Source organism: Ixodes scapularis, unplaced genomic scaffold, assembly GCF_016920785.2.
Source record: "Ixodes scapularis isolate PalLabHiFi unplaced genomic scaffold, ASM1692078v2 PGA_scaffold6__148_contigs__length_123643588, whole genome shotgun sequence".
Taxonomy (NCBI): Eukaryota; Metazoa; Arthropoda; class Arachnida; order Ixodida; family Ixodidae; genus Ixodes; species Ixodes scapularis.
The window spans coordinates 42909862-42928230 of record NW_024609881.1 but is presented as its reverse complement, the minus strand read 5'-3'; the positions used below and the strand labels follow the sequence as shown (position 1 = coordinate 42928230).

The window sequence follows — 18369 nt, the reverse complement described above, 5'->3', positions numbered from 1 at the left end:
TCCATGGTTCACTAAATTCCAAACACCTAGGCAAAGAACGTTTCACGTTAATGGTCGAGCTCGCGGCGCGAGCTCGGCCGCTCGGCCGCTGTCCAGAGCGATGAGCGGGTAGAAGGGTGTGTACGTGGGCTAGTTGGTTATTCATGAATAGGAGGTAAAAGCGCTAAAAAACGCCCACATAAGCTAGCAGTTAGCTTTATGCTTCAGGTGACGAAACTGGAGGAGGGGGGTTTTCCACCTCCGCTCCTTGCGGGGGTGGCGGAAGGCTTACTAAAGAAACTTCGGGGGGGAGGGGAATGTGGCGTGAGAGATAAGCCAAAGTCTAGACCAGCGGTGATACCTTATGTGCATAAGGTGAGCCATAGAATAAAGAAAGTGGGGGAAAAGCATGGGGTCCCTGTACTCTTATCAGCCCCTCAAAAATTGAGTAAGCTATGTGGAAGGGTAGCACGTGGTGATGAGCGCGTAGGCGTATGCCATAAGAATCATAAAACAAGATACGTAGAGTGTAAGGAACAAGTGGTGTATAAAATTCCTTTATCATGCGGAAAGGTGTACATCGGGCAATCGGGTCGGTGCATAAACGACAGACTCAGGGAACATGCCCTGTCAGTTAGATCATCACCCTCGGGCAATCTGGCTGTACACCGTAACAGATGTGGGTGTGTCCCACGGCTTGACAACACCGTTATCTTGACTCGGAATAGAGACAAAAAAAACGAGAGAGATATCGGAGGCGTTTTTTATTTTGAAGTACGATCAGGGCATGTGTGTCAGCGCTCCCTCAGTAAACCTGTATAGCTCTGAGGTGGCATATTTGAAATCATTCGAAAGAGTAAACAATTCATAGATTAACCTTAGATAGATGAAGCGGCATTATTGCCACTTGTCTTTTTGATGTCACGGTGTATATATGTGTACGTGTTTTCAGTAATAAACTTCAGTTGCAAGTTAGCGCTCTGTGGTGCTCGTCATTCTTCAACTTGTCCGTCGTTTTTTAGCGCTTTTACCTCCTATTCGATGAGCGGGATTTATCAAAATTTTTGGCTGACCATCTACTCTTGGATCTTGGAATAGACCACGAACGTGCGGCAGAACCCGAGAGGAACGAGTAGATACCTGTTTTTCGGGTGTGCGGACCGCTTTTCGTGAGTAATCACCGTTTCCCGAAGCGAAGTGGGGCGGCCGCCCCCCTAGGCCTAACGCACCACCCGGAGCCAGCGTAGCGCCGGCCGCCCCCGACTCGACCAGATGGATTCCATTCACTTGGGTGAAAGGGACGTCCATCCTCGTTGGACCGGCGACATGAGGGTCGTCGAAGTTGGCGGTGAGCCTATTTCGCCGGAGGACTTTCACGGCAGCAGCCGAGACTGGATAGACATCCATGTCAAGAAGCAGCAACGGGCGGACGTGCTAGGCCTAACCACCAGTTTCCCGCCAAAACGCACTTTTGGTAGAAAAACGGGGAACGGGGCTCGAGAACGTTCCAGAAGCAAGCGGCCGAGGGCGCCGAGGCTCCCGGAGGACGACATAAAAGTCGTTATCCGCCCGAGAAACGGCCTGGACACCTCGAGGCAGAATGAAGTCAAAATTCAACGGGGAATATTGATATCGGCGGAGATCTCCACCGAGGAGGCGGACAGAGACGTCTTCTGCGTGAACAAGGACCAGAACATCATGGTGGTGAGCACACCAGTGCTCGAAAACGCTCAGAGGTACAGGGGATTGTGGAAATCATGCTTGACGGCAAGAGGTTCGGGGTGGCAGCGCACGTGACGCCACCGGAATACACCGCCAAAGGGGTCATCCACGGAATACCGGAGGAGGACACCGAAGAAGACATCAATGGCAACCTGATTGGAGACAGGAATCCCTCGATCCTCCAGGCGCGGCGCATGGGACACTCCGGCTCTGTGGTCATCGTGTTCGAGGGGAAGAAGGTCCCGTACTTTATCCGGTATGGTTCCACCGAGAAGAAATGCTTCCTCCACAAAAAACAAAAGATAGAGTGCTGCGGGCAGTGCGGTCGCGTCGGACACCGCACTGACGTATGTCCGAGGCCGGAGGAGAGAAGATGCAAGGGCTGCTGGATGCTGAACCCACCGTGGGAACATGCGTGCACGCCGGCGTGCGGGGTATGCGGCAAGGCGCACGCCACGGGCGACCAAAAGTGCAAAAAGAAGTTCAAGACGCCGCACATCGTACTGCAGAGAAGCTGGGAAAAGAAACGGAACAAGCAAGGCCTCCTGATGCAGGGAGAGGAGAACTTTCCCAAGTTGCTAAGGGACGCCCCCCGCTCGCGATCGAGGAGCCGTGCCGAGGGACAGAGATCCAGGTCGACATCGAGGACGGGCGGACGACGGCAGTCGGGATCCAGAAGCGGCAGAGGACGCGACGTGAGCTGGGCGGAGATGGTCTCCCGTAAGGCTCCACAGGACAAGGGGGGTAACGCGTTCGCAGAAACGAGCCAGGCGAACGAGCTGGCAGAGATTAAGGCTTTGTTGAAGCAGACCTTAGAAGAGAACAAGGCGCTCCGCGAGGAGCTAAACAGAATTAAGGAGGGGACGCGTGAAAGAGTAGAGGTTGTGCATGCACCGCAGGAGACGATCTCCGCGGAGTCTGACGGTGGTGAGTCGGCGTCACGGCCACTGAAGTGGAGGGCGCGGGTCACGGCGCGACCGAGAAGAGAGGCTCGCGAGGCAAAACCCGTTAGCGGGGACCAAGAGACCTTCGTGACGAAAAACATGTTGGAGAGCGCGATCACAGGATGCATGGAGAGGATGCTGACCGAGTTGCAGAACCGCGCCTCGAGACTGGCACAAGGCACGCCGAACCCGTTCGACGCCTGGGCGCACTACGCCAGAGTCACGGGGAACATCACACGACCAGAGACTGAGGCTATGATCAACGAAGATGAACCAGAGCCGTAGGAAGTACGTCATCTGGCAGTGGAACTGCCGCGGGTACGGAAAAAGGAGGAGTAATCTGCAGCAGTACATTAATCATAAGGAAGAGGGGGATCGCCCGGACGTAGTGGCCCTACAAGAACCAAAAAGACTAGCAAAACTATCTGGCTACAAGTCATACGGGAAGGACGCGCAGGACAAGACACTGGTAACGACGATGGTGAAGAGGAACATCCCGGTCATAGAGCACGAAACAGGGGTATCCACGGTTGATCACGTCCTGATTGAAATCATATCGCACGAGAAGAAAGACAGGCGCAGCATCTTCGTCTTGAACGTTTACAGCAGCCCCTCGAAGAGGCACAGATTCGCTTCCCTTTTCAAGGCGACCACGAACATCGCCAAAGGGCAGACACTTCTTGTCGCGGGGGACTTCAACGCCCCACACCCGGATTGGGGATATCAAGTGGAAAGAATCAAAGGAAGGAACCTGTGGAACGACTCGCACGAGTACGGCCTCTCATCACCGATCCAGACCAACCGACGCGGCGGGGTAACCTCAGAAATCAAGACACCACCCCGGATCTCACTTTCGTAAAAGGCACCGAAGACTCTGTGTGGTCCAACACGTGGGAAGATCTCGGGAGCGACCATTTCGTCCTCTGCATCACGACTGCAGCAGGACCGGCAAAGCCGAAAGGTAAGCGGTGCAAGATCACGGAATGGGACGCGTTCAGGGAAATACTCCAGGAATACGGAACCGGAGACATCGTAAATATCGAAGAGCGGTCGGAAAGCCTTAGAGCGGCAGCCGAGCGGGCGACCAAGGTCGTTCCCGAAGAGGCGAACGTGACAGTGGCGGACAGCCGACTGCTACACCTCTGGGAGGCAAAGGCAAAGCTGAAGCAGAGACTGCGGACCCAGAGGGAAACAGGAGCTTGCGCAGAAGAATAGCTGAACTCAGCAGGACCATAGAGGCCCATGCTAACCAAGTCACGTATACATATACATATACACGTATACATATACATATACGTATACATATACAACGATACATATCGTACGTATTTGCTTAATAAACAAGAAACAATGCAATACACCCACTCGAAAGGAATACACTCTTACACAAACAGGAAACAACGTGCCAACCAGGCTACAAAAAGAGAGAAAAAAGACCATCTTTGCACATGAAGAACAAGAAAGACACCATCCCGCGATTCATTCCATGGAAAAGTGAAACAAACGTTCACATGATGATTTGAATTGATTTTTATCTATGATATCTACAACGTGGTGGGGCGAAGGGTTCCATTCTGCAATGGCAAGCTGTAATGGCGAGTTGCGAAACTGGTTGGTGCGACAATTTGATAAACGAATTTTCTGAGGGTGGTCATGTCTGGGAAAGATGCGATGAGGGGGAGGTAATAAGAGCTCAAGTGAACTTTCATTATATGAACTTTGATTATATAAAATTCAATATCTGTTGTATTAAAATAACCCTCTATAGGAATGCGATTGAGTTTGGTCATTAAGAACTGAAGAAGTATACTTTTGAATTACATAACTAGGAATGTAAATACATTTTGTCATTAAGAGCTTGATATCTTTTTTAGAATCCACTCATTAGATTTTCACATAATCTTTTATTAAAATCTCAATATGTATTATTTTCAATTTATTCATTAGATGTAGAAATGGGGGTTATCATTAAGAAGTTAAATTCATTAATGTGAGCTCACTGACTAGACGCGAACTTCAGTTATCTTACTCGACAAATATTTCTTTGTCTCCAAATTAGACATTCAAGTGAGTTTTTATTGTTGAGTACTTGACATCAGTTGATTTGCACCCTTCGCACTTGAGGAATCACAACAAGTACAAAGGTTAAAAAACACGAGTGCGTTTTTTTTCATTCAGAATAAATTGCTTTTCCCCTGCTTGATATGTGCAAGAAATGGAATAATGAAATTTTAATCTCATAATGCCAATTAAATAGCGTTATGCAATTTTAATGGCAGCATGCCGATAAAAAGGGCGGTATATGGCAATATTCTTTTAAAATGACCCCCATTTGCAAGCGGTTAAAACGCGCAGAACGGTAAAAGTACACTCACAATAGATGGTTTTCCCCTTTTGTTTCTGTGCTGAATTTATCGTGAGAGAAGATCTTTCTGGCGTTGCCTCATTTTCAAAGTTTTTGAGAGTGCAGATAAGAGTATGGAACGCTAGAAAAAAAATCACCTTTGCGCCCATACACGTCAACAGAGTGAAAAAAAACAACTAATTTTATATATTCGAAATTGAACCGTTGCTTGGCTTTATTTTGATTGTCTACATGCAACGGCAGGTAGTTTTCCAGAGTTAGTGTGGAGTAATTGAAGGTTCTCTTGAATTTGGTGATGCTCTCCACCGCTATAGCACTTTAGCGCTCCACCCCCCTCCCCCCTCCCCCTCCCCCCCTCCCCCCCCCCCCCGCCCCCCGCAAAAAATCACCTTTGCGCCCATACACGTCAGCAGAGTGAAAAAAAAAAAAACTAATTTTATATATTCGAAACCGAACCGTTGCTTGGCTTTATTTTGATTGTCTACATGCAACGGCAGGTAGTTTTCCACAGTTAGTGTGGAGTAATTGAAGGTTCTCTTGAATTTCGTGATGCTCTCCACCGCTATAGCACTTTAGCGCTCCACCCCCCTCCCCCCCTCCCCTCCCCCCCCCCCCCCCCCCGCCCTCCGCAAAAAATCACCGGCGCCTTGTTCGTGCTACAGGCGCAGTAGGTTTCTCTCAAGTTTTGAAAAATAGCGCACCTCTGCTAGCTTTGTGAGGTTCGCTAATTCTCCGCTAGCATTGCTCATACGCTGTAGTGTCATCGCTCTAGCGTATAGCGCAGTGGAATTGCCAGAGCGATCTACCAAAAACTTTATGTTGCGACCAGAATTAAGTTCACACTGCTCCTTTGAAAAATGATTTTCAGCGCGCGCCAGGAGCGTTGCCATACCAACCGTAGCCTGCGGTAACGCTATGCAGGACCTGCATAATAGTGACACCGGCGTGTTTAGGGGTTTTATTTTTTGCTCTGTCAAAACAAATATTCAAGTACCGTGTTTGCGCATCGTCAACACCGGCCTCGCCAAAACTGCCCGTTTAAAGCACATCTACGGTCGGCACACAGACGCGCTTACAATGCTACAAACATTTTTGCATTTGCCCGTGTGATTAACTGAAAGCAGGTACACGTAGTGTCTTTTGGAAGTGCAATTGTAGAAAACTGCCATATATATATATATTTTTTTATTACGGCCTTTTAGCGCATATAATCCGCACCCATTCCCAGTGTCTACCGCTTGATATAATTTTGCGCGAACAGTTCTACCCTACACTTAGGAAAGAACATATTTTTTGTAGATCGTACGCATGAGTTTTGCAATGCTAGAGGGAGCTTTTACCGTCACGATGAGCGGAGATTGTGCTGACAATCGCAGGACCCGAAATCCGCAGCGGAGGAGATCTACGAAAAGTTCTTAAAGAAATCATGACATCCCGGTCCCTTTGTGCCAGGCTACTACGAAGGGAACCAGTGGAACGGGGAGCTCTTTCCATCCACGTCGCGGCTCCTCTGATTCTTGCCTCGTACGCGAGAGGTTGGGTTGCGGGCTGATTTTGAGAATGGTCTTTCTATAGTAGCTCTGCATGAGCCCCGCCATCTTTCTATCATGTGACCCTGCAGCTATAGCCGAACTCCAGTTTCTCGTCAATGGAGTGTGTTTTCTGCTGAGTCCCCCACTACAGCATTATTTTCGGTTTTTTTCCTATCTACGTTACGCTTATGTGGCTTTAATCTAAAGTTTCTACATTTTGTGCGCCGTGCTAAATATTTTAGAATATTATTGAATCTATGCAGTGCGTTTTTCATTCATATATTAGTATAAGGCTGCGAGTGAGTCCACGACACAAAAATATGGCCCAAAGAATACGATATTCTAAAGGCGCTGTCAGCTTGGAGATGTACTTGGACAACCCTGACCGTCAACACAAGAAAAACATGTTTCCGGCGACCATGTCATATTGCAAGAATGCCAACTTTAGGGAAACATGCGTTTGTCGCCCGGCAACCGTGTTGGCCGATTTCTTATTCGACAGTCGGAGAACCCCCATGTCGCCCCGAGCTGACTGCGCGGCCAACACGAGGAGCATTCAGCCATCTGGTTTGCTTACCCTTTTCGAGTGCAGACGGGTGTGTTTGGAATGGGCCTCAAAAACAGTTCAGCACCTTCAAGGGGCCAGAAATTACCACGAGATGTCTTCCTCGAGTGACAGATGGGAAAAAGTGTAATGAAAGGTATTTTCCGGTTCATATTTTACCGAAATGATCTTTATTCGCTGACATAGCAGGTAACACTAACACAGGGAGAAATGATCGCTGCTAATTTTATGATTTACGCTAGGCCATGATTGCGTTCTAGGTTTAATAAAATGTCCATTTCGACAGTAAGAGACGCAGTCGACCACTGTTCCTTCAAGCTTTTTGTATAGATTGGATCTCAGTTGTGATGATTTAAGATCGACTGACGGTTTGGCCGTCACAACTCGCTCTATAATAAATTTTCAGCGCTCTTTTTTTGCCTTCCCTGTCTCATATGTGATAGCTTAATGCGCCTAAATTTCCAGGGGTTTCAAACAATTTTTTTGTGACTCCAGCTGCCCTTTTGAAGCTCCATATGTAGACGATCACTTTCGGCAGTGGCTGTTTTCAAGCTCCAATTTTTGCGTCGCTCGCTATTGCGGATGATTTTTGATATATGTTTAACAAGTTAGTACGCATTCTATTTTTATGATTTTAGAGACATGCGAGTTAATTATTTGTGGAAACTCAAATCTTAACTGGCTTTTTAAATCCTGAATACTGTCACATTCTTAGCTACACGTCAGTCTTGAGTATTGCTGAATAGAATTTGCTATCCCTTATTTGCATAAAAAAAACAAAAAAAAAAAACGTTACTGATGGTGTGTTTTATGCCCGAAGCAGTCCGTGTTGTCGTGTTCTCGGCACAACGTTCGCTCTTCCACAAAACCGGGTAGAACGCGTTGTTCAACACAAGGTGCTGCTAAATTTGTTGCCGAAAGCTGCCACACCGAGGCAACAATGTCGCTGTCGTCCATGTTGCACTGATGTTCCTGCAATGTTGCAGGTGTGCTGGACAACAGAGCCGACGGCCAACGTATTGCCCGGCTGTTGATCAAAATGCTGTGTTGATATCGCCGTCGCGTTTCCTCAATATGAGAAGGCCTTCAGCATTTGAAAGTTTTCCACATTTCCATAAGCTTAGCGCGATCCAGCAGTTTAGCGACACCTGAACTACAATTAGTTATCGCATTTATAAGATAAATTAACTTTAGCCGGAATGTTGTAGCAAGTTCTATCAATTTTGTTGAAATGTTGCACCATGTAGCAGAGTCAGGATTAAGTTGGCGCAAAAGGGTGCAACAATCGTATCAGTCTAATCTGTGCTAATCATGAAAGCGAGCAGTCACCAAGCGTTCGTGCTAAGTCAAACGAGCAAGCGGACTGCCCTCACTGCGGCGGCGTTTACGACCCCGCGATCCTCGGTTTCCACATGTGCTCACACGGCTTAGCCTAGTGTAAAAACTAGTAGAGTCGCAGACAGGACACCATGAACAAGCTTCAGTATTCCCGCTCTTAGCTCGAGCTTCCAAACTTCGGCGGTGCTTCCGCATCGTGCGAGACTCGCGCATGCACGCGCGACCGAGGCACGGCGGAAGACAACGAGCGCGTGCTTGGGGCCTGGCGTTCGAAAGAGACGTCATCCCGTTTTCATCGTCTCAGCGACAATAGTTTATTAGAATGAGCGCCTTGTGCCCCCTAAAACTTGAGTCGCCTATATGTAAACGATTTCTGGCGGATTTAAAAATTTCAAGAGTCGACAACGTCGAGCGTAAATTGTGTTAATATGACGAGCCGTTCAGGATTAACTGCCGTCACTGTACCAACGAAGAGGTTATGCTTTGATGGTGCAGCTATCGAAGTGTCGAAGCAGCCAAGGTCATCGCCGTTCTTCGTTTAATTTGGGGGAATGCGTACATTGAAACTGGTCCTATACAGGGACACTCCTCGGGCGGTACGTACTACAAAGGCATGTTAAGGGCACATGACGTGGCTTCTCAAGCTATCGCAGCTCAGGTTTTGCCCGCTGGACGAAGCTTACGCGCGTCCCCTTGCAGTCGGCTTTCGCATACTAAGACGCCGGCGACGACAGCTCTGCAGGCTGGACGTGCATGAGCGCGATATGATTTGGAGGTCACGAATGGCGGCTCGGAGGGCGTACCGAACGGTGCGGCTCTGGTAACTGATGCTCGAAAAGCGTCTATATTAAAACGGTCGATAAGGTATGCTAAAATATTTTCAAAAATATTTCTTCAAAAGCAAAAGCAAAAAGGGACCTCGAAAAATTTACATTCTTACTTTTCTTGCCTTCATGACAACTGTAACACAAAGGTATGAAATTACTTTATTTACGGTAGTTATATATTTATTTATGTATGTAGTTATTTGTTACTTGTGTCTCGTTTTTATAATTTTGGTTATTGGGATTGCGTTTCCCAAATGCCGATTTATTTTGGTTTGAGGCAATGTAAAAAAAAAAAAGTGCCCGTTATAGGGTAGGTAAGCTATAATATGTATCGCCTGATAAAGTGGAAAACAAAATAATAAAGGACTCTAAGGTTGTACAAATATGTTCGTGAAGAAGGTTTAAGGTGGCTATAGATTGTCGATTGACCCGAAATAGTGATTAAAAACGAGATGCATCTAGTCTAAATTTGATAACTTACACATCCGAAAAAATCTGTGTTGTTTCACCCCGCCATTCTTTTCTGCACACCTCTATTAAAAAAAAATTAACAGAATAAATATTTTATCGCCTACCTCAGCTATCCAGTGACACTTTGCCACTCTGATTTTTGTGGGAGGCTTATATCGAGTGTTCATCAACCGCATCTCTCCATTCGAGTTTCCTTAAAACTGATTATACACTAAAGAAGTCTGTCACCACCGCCGTACAGGGTTTACTTGACCCACTATACTTTGTTTCAGCTGCAATTAAGACGGGGCCGACGCTACGAGCCAACGGGAGAAACCAAGCAGCGCCAAAGTTGAAAGTCACTGAGCCTTTTGCGTTTATGATTGGTTCAGCGATGAGTGAACAACTACTAAAACACGACGAACACAATAATAACGCACTTTTGACGCTGTCTGAATGGTTCCCTCAGCTCGTAGCGCCGAATGCGTCAGGACGTAATGTGAAAAGACGAATATAGCGGTATCATTCATGGATTAAATCGCGCAAGATATCGCCTCGCACGACCGATGAAATACTTGGCGATCCTAATTAAAACTGCAGACGTAAAGAAATCGCAATCACTGGATTTATAGAAGAACATCGAGATACAAATTGAAATCCCTGCCACGTCTTTCTTTTTTTTTTTTTTGTCGATTCATTGTTCTTCACAAGATGAAGATTTTCGTGTGTTTCTCCGTATTAGACAGAACAACCATGACGGAGTACGAACTAACTTATTGTCTGGTTCCTAATCTTATCGATTATCTTATCGCTGGTACGGGCGTCCGTTTGAGTATCACTGACTGCGTTCAAGGCAACTTAGATAACAAAGTCTTTGTGCGGGATTTTTGGCGTAACCTAATCAACTCCTACGCGGGTCACCAATTAGGCACGACCGCCGCATCAGCCATCGAATGGAACTCTTCTTACTGCGTGAGAAAAAAAGTTACTCAGCCGAAAGCTGTCACAGTAGTCGTGCCGCATTTGTGCGCACCGATGGCTTTCCGTACGTGACACCGAAAGATCAACACAATGAACTTGTTATCTGGGTATTTCTCCGTTGCGACCTCTTATGACTGCTCATGACTAGACGGTCACTACGGCAACTTAGGCACGCGCAGCGCGTCGGAGGTGGAACGCAAGGAGTCCTAACGGAGTCATTTAACTCAAACGCAAACGTTTAAAACAGCCTTTAGGCTTCATTTTTTGCCCGCTTGTTGTTCGCGAGATTCAGCGTAAGAAGCAGCCTGTTACTCAGCCGAAATAAAATCAATGTTTCAAGTTATCTTCATCATCCCCATCATGTAGACCATTAACAAACTGGTCGAATTTGCTACTTTAGTGGAGTCTAAATCTACATATGTTTAGTCGTAATTTTAGTTAAAATAATATACGTGAAAAAAAAATTTACAGATAAATGCAAAAGGTGGAATATTAGAACTCTAGAAATCTCAGCAGTTTACACTTTTCCACGTACTATATTTACGTGTGTTGCTTTAACATTTGGTATTACATATCCCCGAACTGTACTACAATTATAACCGGTGTCTCTAATGGTATAATTTATGTGACATAAGTCTACCATGTGTCCAACGTAAACGAGCCTAAAAAAATAAGGAATGAAATTTTCAGGGCATCATTTATTTTCCCATTCATAAAAATAATGTCGGGCGCATAATATCAGTGTGTTATATTTTTAATGCCTAATGTTGGAAATCCTAAAAGTTTAGATTTATACAGATAGCACATCATTACAACTTTAGATATTGAAAATAAAGCGTGCACCAAGCGATATGTTTTATATATAACACACAACGTTCAACGCGTAACGCGTGTTTGAGTTTTCTTTTTTAAAAAAGAAATGAAGCTCATTTATTGACTCAGATTGAATGGCCAAGTTTTGTGTACTCTTACGATAAATTTACTCGCCGCTTTATAAGAAAAACAAAACTAGCATCAGTAACACGAGTTCAATATATTAAATGCGTAACAAAATGCAGCTCATGGAAAAAGAAAAACAGTGGATAGACATATAATGTAACGTGTTTCGGAGAGATGAAGTGAATCTTTGGAATGAAATATTTAAACCTTGATAATGATGCAAATAATGCAAAGGTGCCAGCGAGCTGATGAAGAATAACGATACTAATTCCTGGAAACGAGGAACAAGGGGGACAAAGACAAACACAAATCTCCAAACACAGCTAGGTGACTGGTTAGGTCACCTAGCTGTAACTCCTGGTTAGCTAAGTTGCTAAAGTGCTCCACTGAAAATGGAGAGGTTCCTGGTTCGATACCAGGAACATGCAGCTTTTGTCCGTCGCGCACCAGTCACCTGGCTGTGTTAAGAGATTCGTGTTTGTCCTTTGTCGCCCTTTTTTTACCTTTGGGAATTATTATCATTATACCTTGCTATGATGATTGTGTACAAGCTGGTTCACGGTCATTGACTCAGTACGTTGTGTCTCATTACTGGAAATTGTTGTTTATGGGCACACAAAAGAGACCATAATGGTGATGGCTAGAAAATCTTAAAAGTGATTTTACAAAATTCAATTCAAAAGTGGGGCCCGTTCCGGGTCGATGACGTCATTGACCTGAATGTATTTCTATTAGTGATGTGCGCGACCGAAAGATCGCGCACATCACTAATTGACCATTCCCAAAATCCCCTTCTCTTCTCGAATGGGTCGTGCAACGCGTTTTCTCAATGCGCTCTTGCCCTCTTCCGGGGAATATAACGGACACCGTGCCTAAGTTCAGAGACCACTGACTACACTCTAAAAAACGCCCGTGCGTCTACTTTCCCTCACAACACCTGGAGAGCCAATCACAGCAACTTACCGAGGCAGCTCAGCGAATGACGATGCCGAAGCATATGTTTAGATAAAAAAAACACAGTCTGAGTTGTGACAATAAGCAATGCAAAACGTCGCACGTGCATTGCTTAATGTCACAACTCAGACTGCGTTTTTTTTTGTCTACACATATGTTTTGGCATCGTCATTCGCTGCATTGCCTCCGTAAGTTGCTGTGATTGGCTCTCCGGTGTTGTGCGGGAAAGTAGACGCACGGGCGTTTTTTACAGTCTAGGCATTCCAGTCTTGGGGAGAAGCGCTGAATGACTTGTACAGAATTACTAGAAAAATCGACGGCGGTCTGAAACCTAGTCATCATTTATATTCGAAAAAGGTATAAATTGTTTCTAGAAGAAGCTTCCGGACGGCGCAATTTTCAACGCTGACGGGTATGGCGCGTGCGTTGCTCACTTTTCCAGGTGACGAACATGCCCCTGTAAGGCCGTATATGTGCAAAGAGTTTCACGAAAGTTGACGAAATTGATATTGAAAAAACTACGCGTTGCAACGAAAAACGGCTTGTTTCTTTTTGGTCCTGGGCCAGGGGTCTATTTAGGAAACTTATTAAAGTCCGGGATAATTAGATTGCTAATTATTTTGTGTAATTACTATTTTATAGTAATTACACTAAAGGCGTTTGGTTCGCATAGTCTATGATCGATACTTCCACAAGAGACTTTACTTCGACCACCATTCTCTGCTTAAGATTTTGAATCTCAGCACTTTGGATGACCGAAGGCATTGCCGAGATGCGGCTTTTCTACAAAAGCTTATCCAGGGTGTAATTGACGTACCTGACCTTTTGGACAGCATAAAGTTACGTGTGCCAACGAAATTCACGCGACAGTGCGACATGTTCTACCCCGACATGCGATTAAAGGAGTCACCAATCTATCGTATTCAGACATCATGCAACCTCCTTGTCCAGCACGAGTTTTTTTTCATGCCTTATTTTACCTTTAACACCTGATGTGTATTTTATGTACTTTGTTACGACTGTTTTATTATGCTGACTGTTCTAATATGACTATTGTGGTTTCCATATGTTTGCATGTTTCATAGGAATCTGACTTCTGTGCACCAATGTCAAAACCATTATGGTGTTTTTGGGCACGCAATAAATAAATAAATATCAATCAATCAATCAATCAATATTCTGTTTAAGGGCAATGTTAAATAAGAAAATTGCTCAGCCTCATCAAAAAACAGTAAATAAACAAATCGCAGAACGATAGAAGGCACGGGCAGCACTTTACGGCTTTCTGAAAAACCATGCAAATTCGACGAGTTTTTGGGTTTCGGTTGGCAATCGGAGGGCATCTCGGCCCCGACGGCACGGCGCTCCGTGGACAAATAGTGCAGCCAGCCTCTGCTGCGTTGTGCGAGGTCAGCGCAGCAGAGGTTGATCGCACTGTTTCTCCAAGGGGCGCGGTGCCGTCGGGGCCAAGATGCGCTCCGATTGCAAACCGAAACCTAAAAACCGCTCGAATTTGCGTGGTTTTTCAGAAAGCCGTAAAAATCTGCGCGTGCTTTCTATCGTTCTGCGATTTGTTGACTTAGTGTTTTTCGATGTTGCTGAGCACTTTTCTAACTGAAACCATGCCCTTAAACACAATATTAAAAACAGTTAATTGCACGAAAATAATTAACAATCTAATTATTTTATACTTCAATAATTTTCCTAAAAGGGCCGCTGGCCCAAGACCATAAAGAAACAAGCCTTTTTTTCGTTGCGACGAGTACTTTTAGCAATATCGAATTTGTCCGCTTTTCGTGAAACACCCTGTATATCTAAATACTACAATCTAGAAAAAAGGAAAACTGAGAACGGAGACGCGTTTTTATGCTCCGGTTCGCCGTTTGGACGACCCAGTGACCGCAAGTAGCGTTCTTCACTGACTGTATACATAGACGCGCAACTCTTATAACACCAGGCCACAGGGGTGGCGCTGTCGTCGGTGGTAAGGCCAAGGCGCACCCGCAGATGCTTTACTTCGCACAAACCTGGATTCAGCGCACGCGCAGTGCCGAACACTCTGTGTGGGCAAACGCACAGAAGTGGCGCGCCGGCACCTTGCTTCGTGATCAGTTGTTCGGCGTTCTTACGAACTAACGTCGCACTTTGTTTGGCTAGAGAGCGACAGTGAGATGCTCGAACTGCCCGGCGTTAAGTTAAGCTGCCTATCATTATAGTCCCCGAGACCTTAAGAATTCCTAGGCCTGGCTTATTGACATCTGGCTTCTGACTTTGACTTTGTGACTCGTCCTTCGTCATTCTTATTCGCATGATGCATCACTCTCTTTTGGCATCGGGGGTATGATAAGGTGCTGAGAACACGCCACGTCCAACGTTCCTTAAGCTCTGTTGGAATGTACAACTGCGGATACCCAAAAGTGTAAAGTCTCTTACCTGTCGCCGCCGGTACCAGACAGTGCCATAAGACGCCAACTACGAGGCAGGCAGTAGTAGCCAGATGCCGAGACATGATTGCGGCACTCTGTCAGAAAACTGAAGAACGAAAGGATCCCACCATCAGGTGCCACACGTCTTCGACAGAACTAAATGAGATATATCCACCCACTGCCCTCCCGTCAAGTCAAATAATGCGTGGGCGACGATAGCTTTTTATCGCAGGGAAATTCCGGCAATGATGTTGATTGCTGAACAAAGGAGACCGATTTCTTTAGTGATGATGAAATGTTGCCGATCCTCTTTACACATTGAATATATCTACTGCCAAAGATAATTCCTTCTTTCATTCGCTGCTAGCCATATTTAGTGCTAGAACGGACGGCGCTTGTCGCGAGAAGACAATAGCGATATCCAAGATAACTTGATAAGGCGTACCGCACTTGTCCCCATGGAGGTGTACCTATATGCACTCTCTGCGAGGTGCGCGTCTTGGAGATCAGCAATTATATATTGGAATACTTCGAGCGCTCACCGTGCTCACAAAGTGTCTCCGGTACCAGACAGTGCCATAGTGTCATTAGTCTTATCTAACGGAAACGCTATCCTAGCGGCAGGCGAATAACTACTGCATGACGTAGCGCTCAGCGGAACAGTCCGGGACAAAGCACGAATTTCGCCTGAGAGGCGTTCTACGCCGCTTTTTGTCGCATCTGGTAGGAACATCGAATGAATAGCGATTGAATATTCCGATCCCTGACTGTTTCGACAGTCTGCTATGCATCTTAGTGCGAAAAGGTGGAAATAAGAATAGAATTGTGAGCCGGCAATATTGTTGCGGTGTACTCGCTCCAGCGAGCGGCCTCTCCAGCTCGGGCTGTTCCATTGAACAGCCCGAGCTACTGATACAGTGGAGCAGCTATGATGCCGTAAGAATAGCGCTCTCATAAGATAACTTGATACACTTCGCGTGTTCAGGATACGTTTGGTGAGCACTATACGTACCAACTGCGAGTAGTGGTGTGTATTCAATAAAGGGCTTTAATAAAATGTTTGAAACCACGGAATTAATGTATATTTTAAATTAAACATTCCAGCATTTGAGATCCTAACCGTTATTTTTTTATAGGCGTCAAGTTATTGTTTTTTTTTTTCGCCGCTTTTATTTGTTTTGGGAAAACACTTGTATATTGTTAAAAATATGTACAACATAGTATTTTCCTGATTACTACGAGATTCCCGTGATTCCCTCATTTATTACACTTTCAGAAAAAGAGGGTATATTCTTCCACCCCTTTGTCTCATATACGACACCGCAAAACTTTAGTTCGACCTAAAGCGCACCGACATCGAATAGACAGCCTCAACATTTACGATGTTCAGGCTGTCTAACTTTCACGAAAAAACAAAACAAAAAAAACGCTGAGGTTTTGCGGTGTGCCCAATAAAACCCCGACTACTTTTTTGTAGTCAGACTTATTGAAAAAAAGAACAGTATCATTCGGAACCCGGCACACCCAAATTTGAACTGGGCAAAATAGAAATCGAACTGATTAAGCTGGCGATATAGGAAACCAAACCGGCCGAATTGGAACATTAACGTGCCAGACTGGTCACCTTAACCTGCCAAACAGGCAGCCGAACTTGCCAAACGGGCAGCCCAACTTGCCGAACAGGCAACCCAACTTGCGAAACGGGCAGCAAAACTTGCCAAACAGGCAGCCAAACTTGCTAAACAGGCAGCCGAACTTGCAAAACAGGCAGCGAAACTTGCCAAACAGGCAGCCGAACTTGCAAACAGGCAGCCAAACTTGCCAAACAGGCAACCGAGCTTGCAAACAGGCAGCAAAACTTGCCAAACAGGCAGCCGAACTTGCCAAACAGGCAGCCAAACTTGCCAAACAGGCAACCTAACTTGCAAAACAGGCAGCGAAACTTGCCAAACACGCAGCCGAACTTGCCAAACAGTTAGCAAAACTTGCCAAAGAGGCAACCGAACTTGAAAATCAGGCAGCAAAACTTGCCAAACAGGCAGGCGAACTTGCCAATTAGGCAGCCAAACTTGCCAAATAGACACCAAAACTTGCCATACAGGCAACCGAACTAGGAAAAGAGACAGCTGAACTTACCAAACAGGCTAAACTGAATGCTAGACAGATGAAAGTGGTTGCAGAACAGGTAGTACTGGTATTCAAACTGTTCAAAATGGTGACTGAACTGGTTACACTGATAATCAAACTGTTCTTTAAACTTGTAGCAGAGCTTCAAATTGTGATGGAATTGTTCAAAAAGGTAGCTAACTGCGCAAACTAGTGGCTGAACTGTTCAAATCGGTAATTGAACTCCTCTAACAGGCAATTGAACTGTTAAAACTGGTGTAGATACACAAAATAAAGGTTCGGGGTTATGCAACCTGCCTAGCAGTATACTTTGATCAATCACTCGGTAAATGTAATTTAATTATAGTTACAATGTTTGCCACCTTTTGCTCCAGCCTCCCAGACCTGTGGTCTAAATAAAGAAAAAAAAAGACATACAAACTCTCTTTGTTCGAAATAAGGTAATTACAATTATAACTATAGTGGAGAAAAAGTAATTGATTTCAGTTTAAATTAACTTTAGAAAGTAATCCAATTATTTTACAATTACTTTCCTTTGAGATACCCGACGTCAAAACATGAACACAGAGCAGGTTGGCACAGATGGCTTGTTGGGTACTTTCGTCTTTCAAGCACCCGGTATTAATAACTTTTATATAAAAGCATATGATTTTGTTTGCTCTGAAATGCAATTGTCCAGTGTTTTGTTTTTGGCATGTTTTTTCTGGTTTTAATTGATATGATAGAATGCCAAATTGCAAGTAGAATACAAGAAATTGATTCTAAAACGAAACTATTTAATATTGTTAATGTTTGTATCACTACAAATAAGTATATCTTGGGGCTCAATAATGCACGCCCTGTCAGTGCAAAATTACTATATGCACGCTGACCGTCGGGCAATGTCTATGAACTATCGAAGCAACTTCCTACAATACTACGTTATTCTTTTTTTCTTTTTTTTTCGAACCTTAACTAACCGATATATTTGTATATGTTAAGCTCGCAGCGATCGGCACTTTATCCAGTTGCACCATTCGAAGACACAGATGTCACCGCGCACTTTGATTTAGCTACACATTTGGCGGAAACAATTGTAATGCGCTGTCCCAGTGATTTAGTGCGCAAGAAAATCCTTCATTGTATCACTGGTTATTCAAATGTTACCCCCAAAAAAAACTGAGCTCGTTATGCACGCTCGCGTAATTCGGCGGATTAACCGCGCCTGAACGCCCGCTCGC

The 18369-nt window shown here is 45.2% G+C and overlaps 1 protein-coding gene across 1 annotated transcript in view; it reads right to left on the bottom strand.

Annotated features, from left to right (window-relative positions):
• Positions 1 to 15296, bottom strand: part of LOC120840044 (MAM and LDL-receptor class A domain-containing protein 1) — a 129200-nt gene extending 113904 nt beyond the window's left edge. The window contains exon 1 of the mRNA XM_040210475.1: positions 15030 to 15296. Coding sequence (XP_040066409.1) covers positions 15030 to 15105 — 76 coding nt within the window. The 5' untranslated portion in view covers positions 15106 to 15296. The remainder of the gene's footprint in view (positions 1 to 15029) is intronic.
• Between the last annotated feature and the right edge of the window lie 3073 nt (positions 15297 to 18369).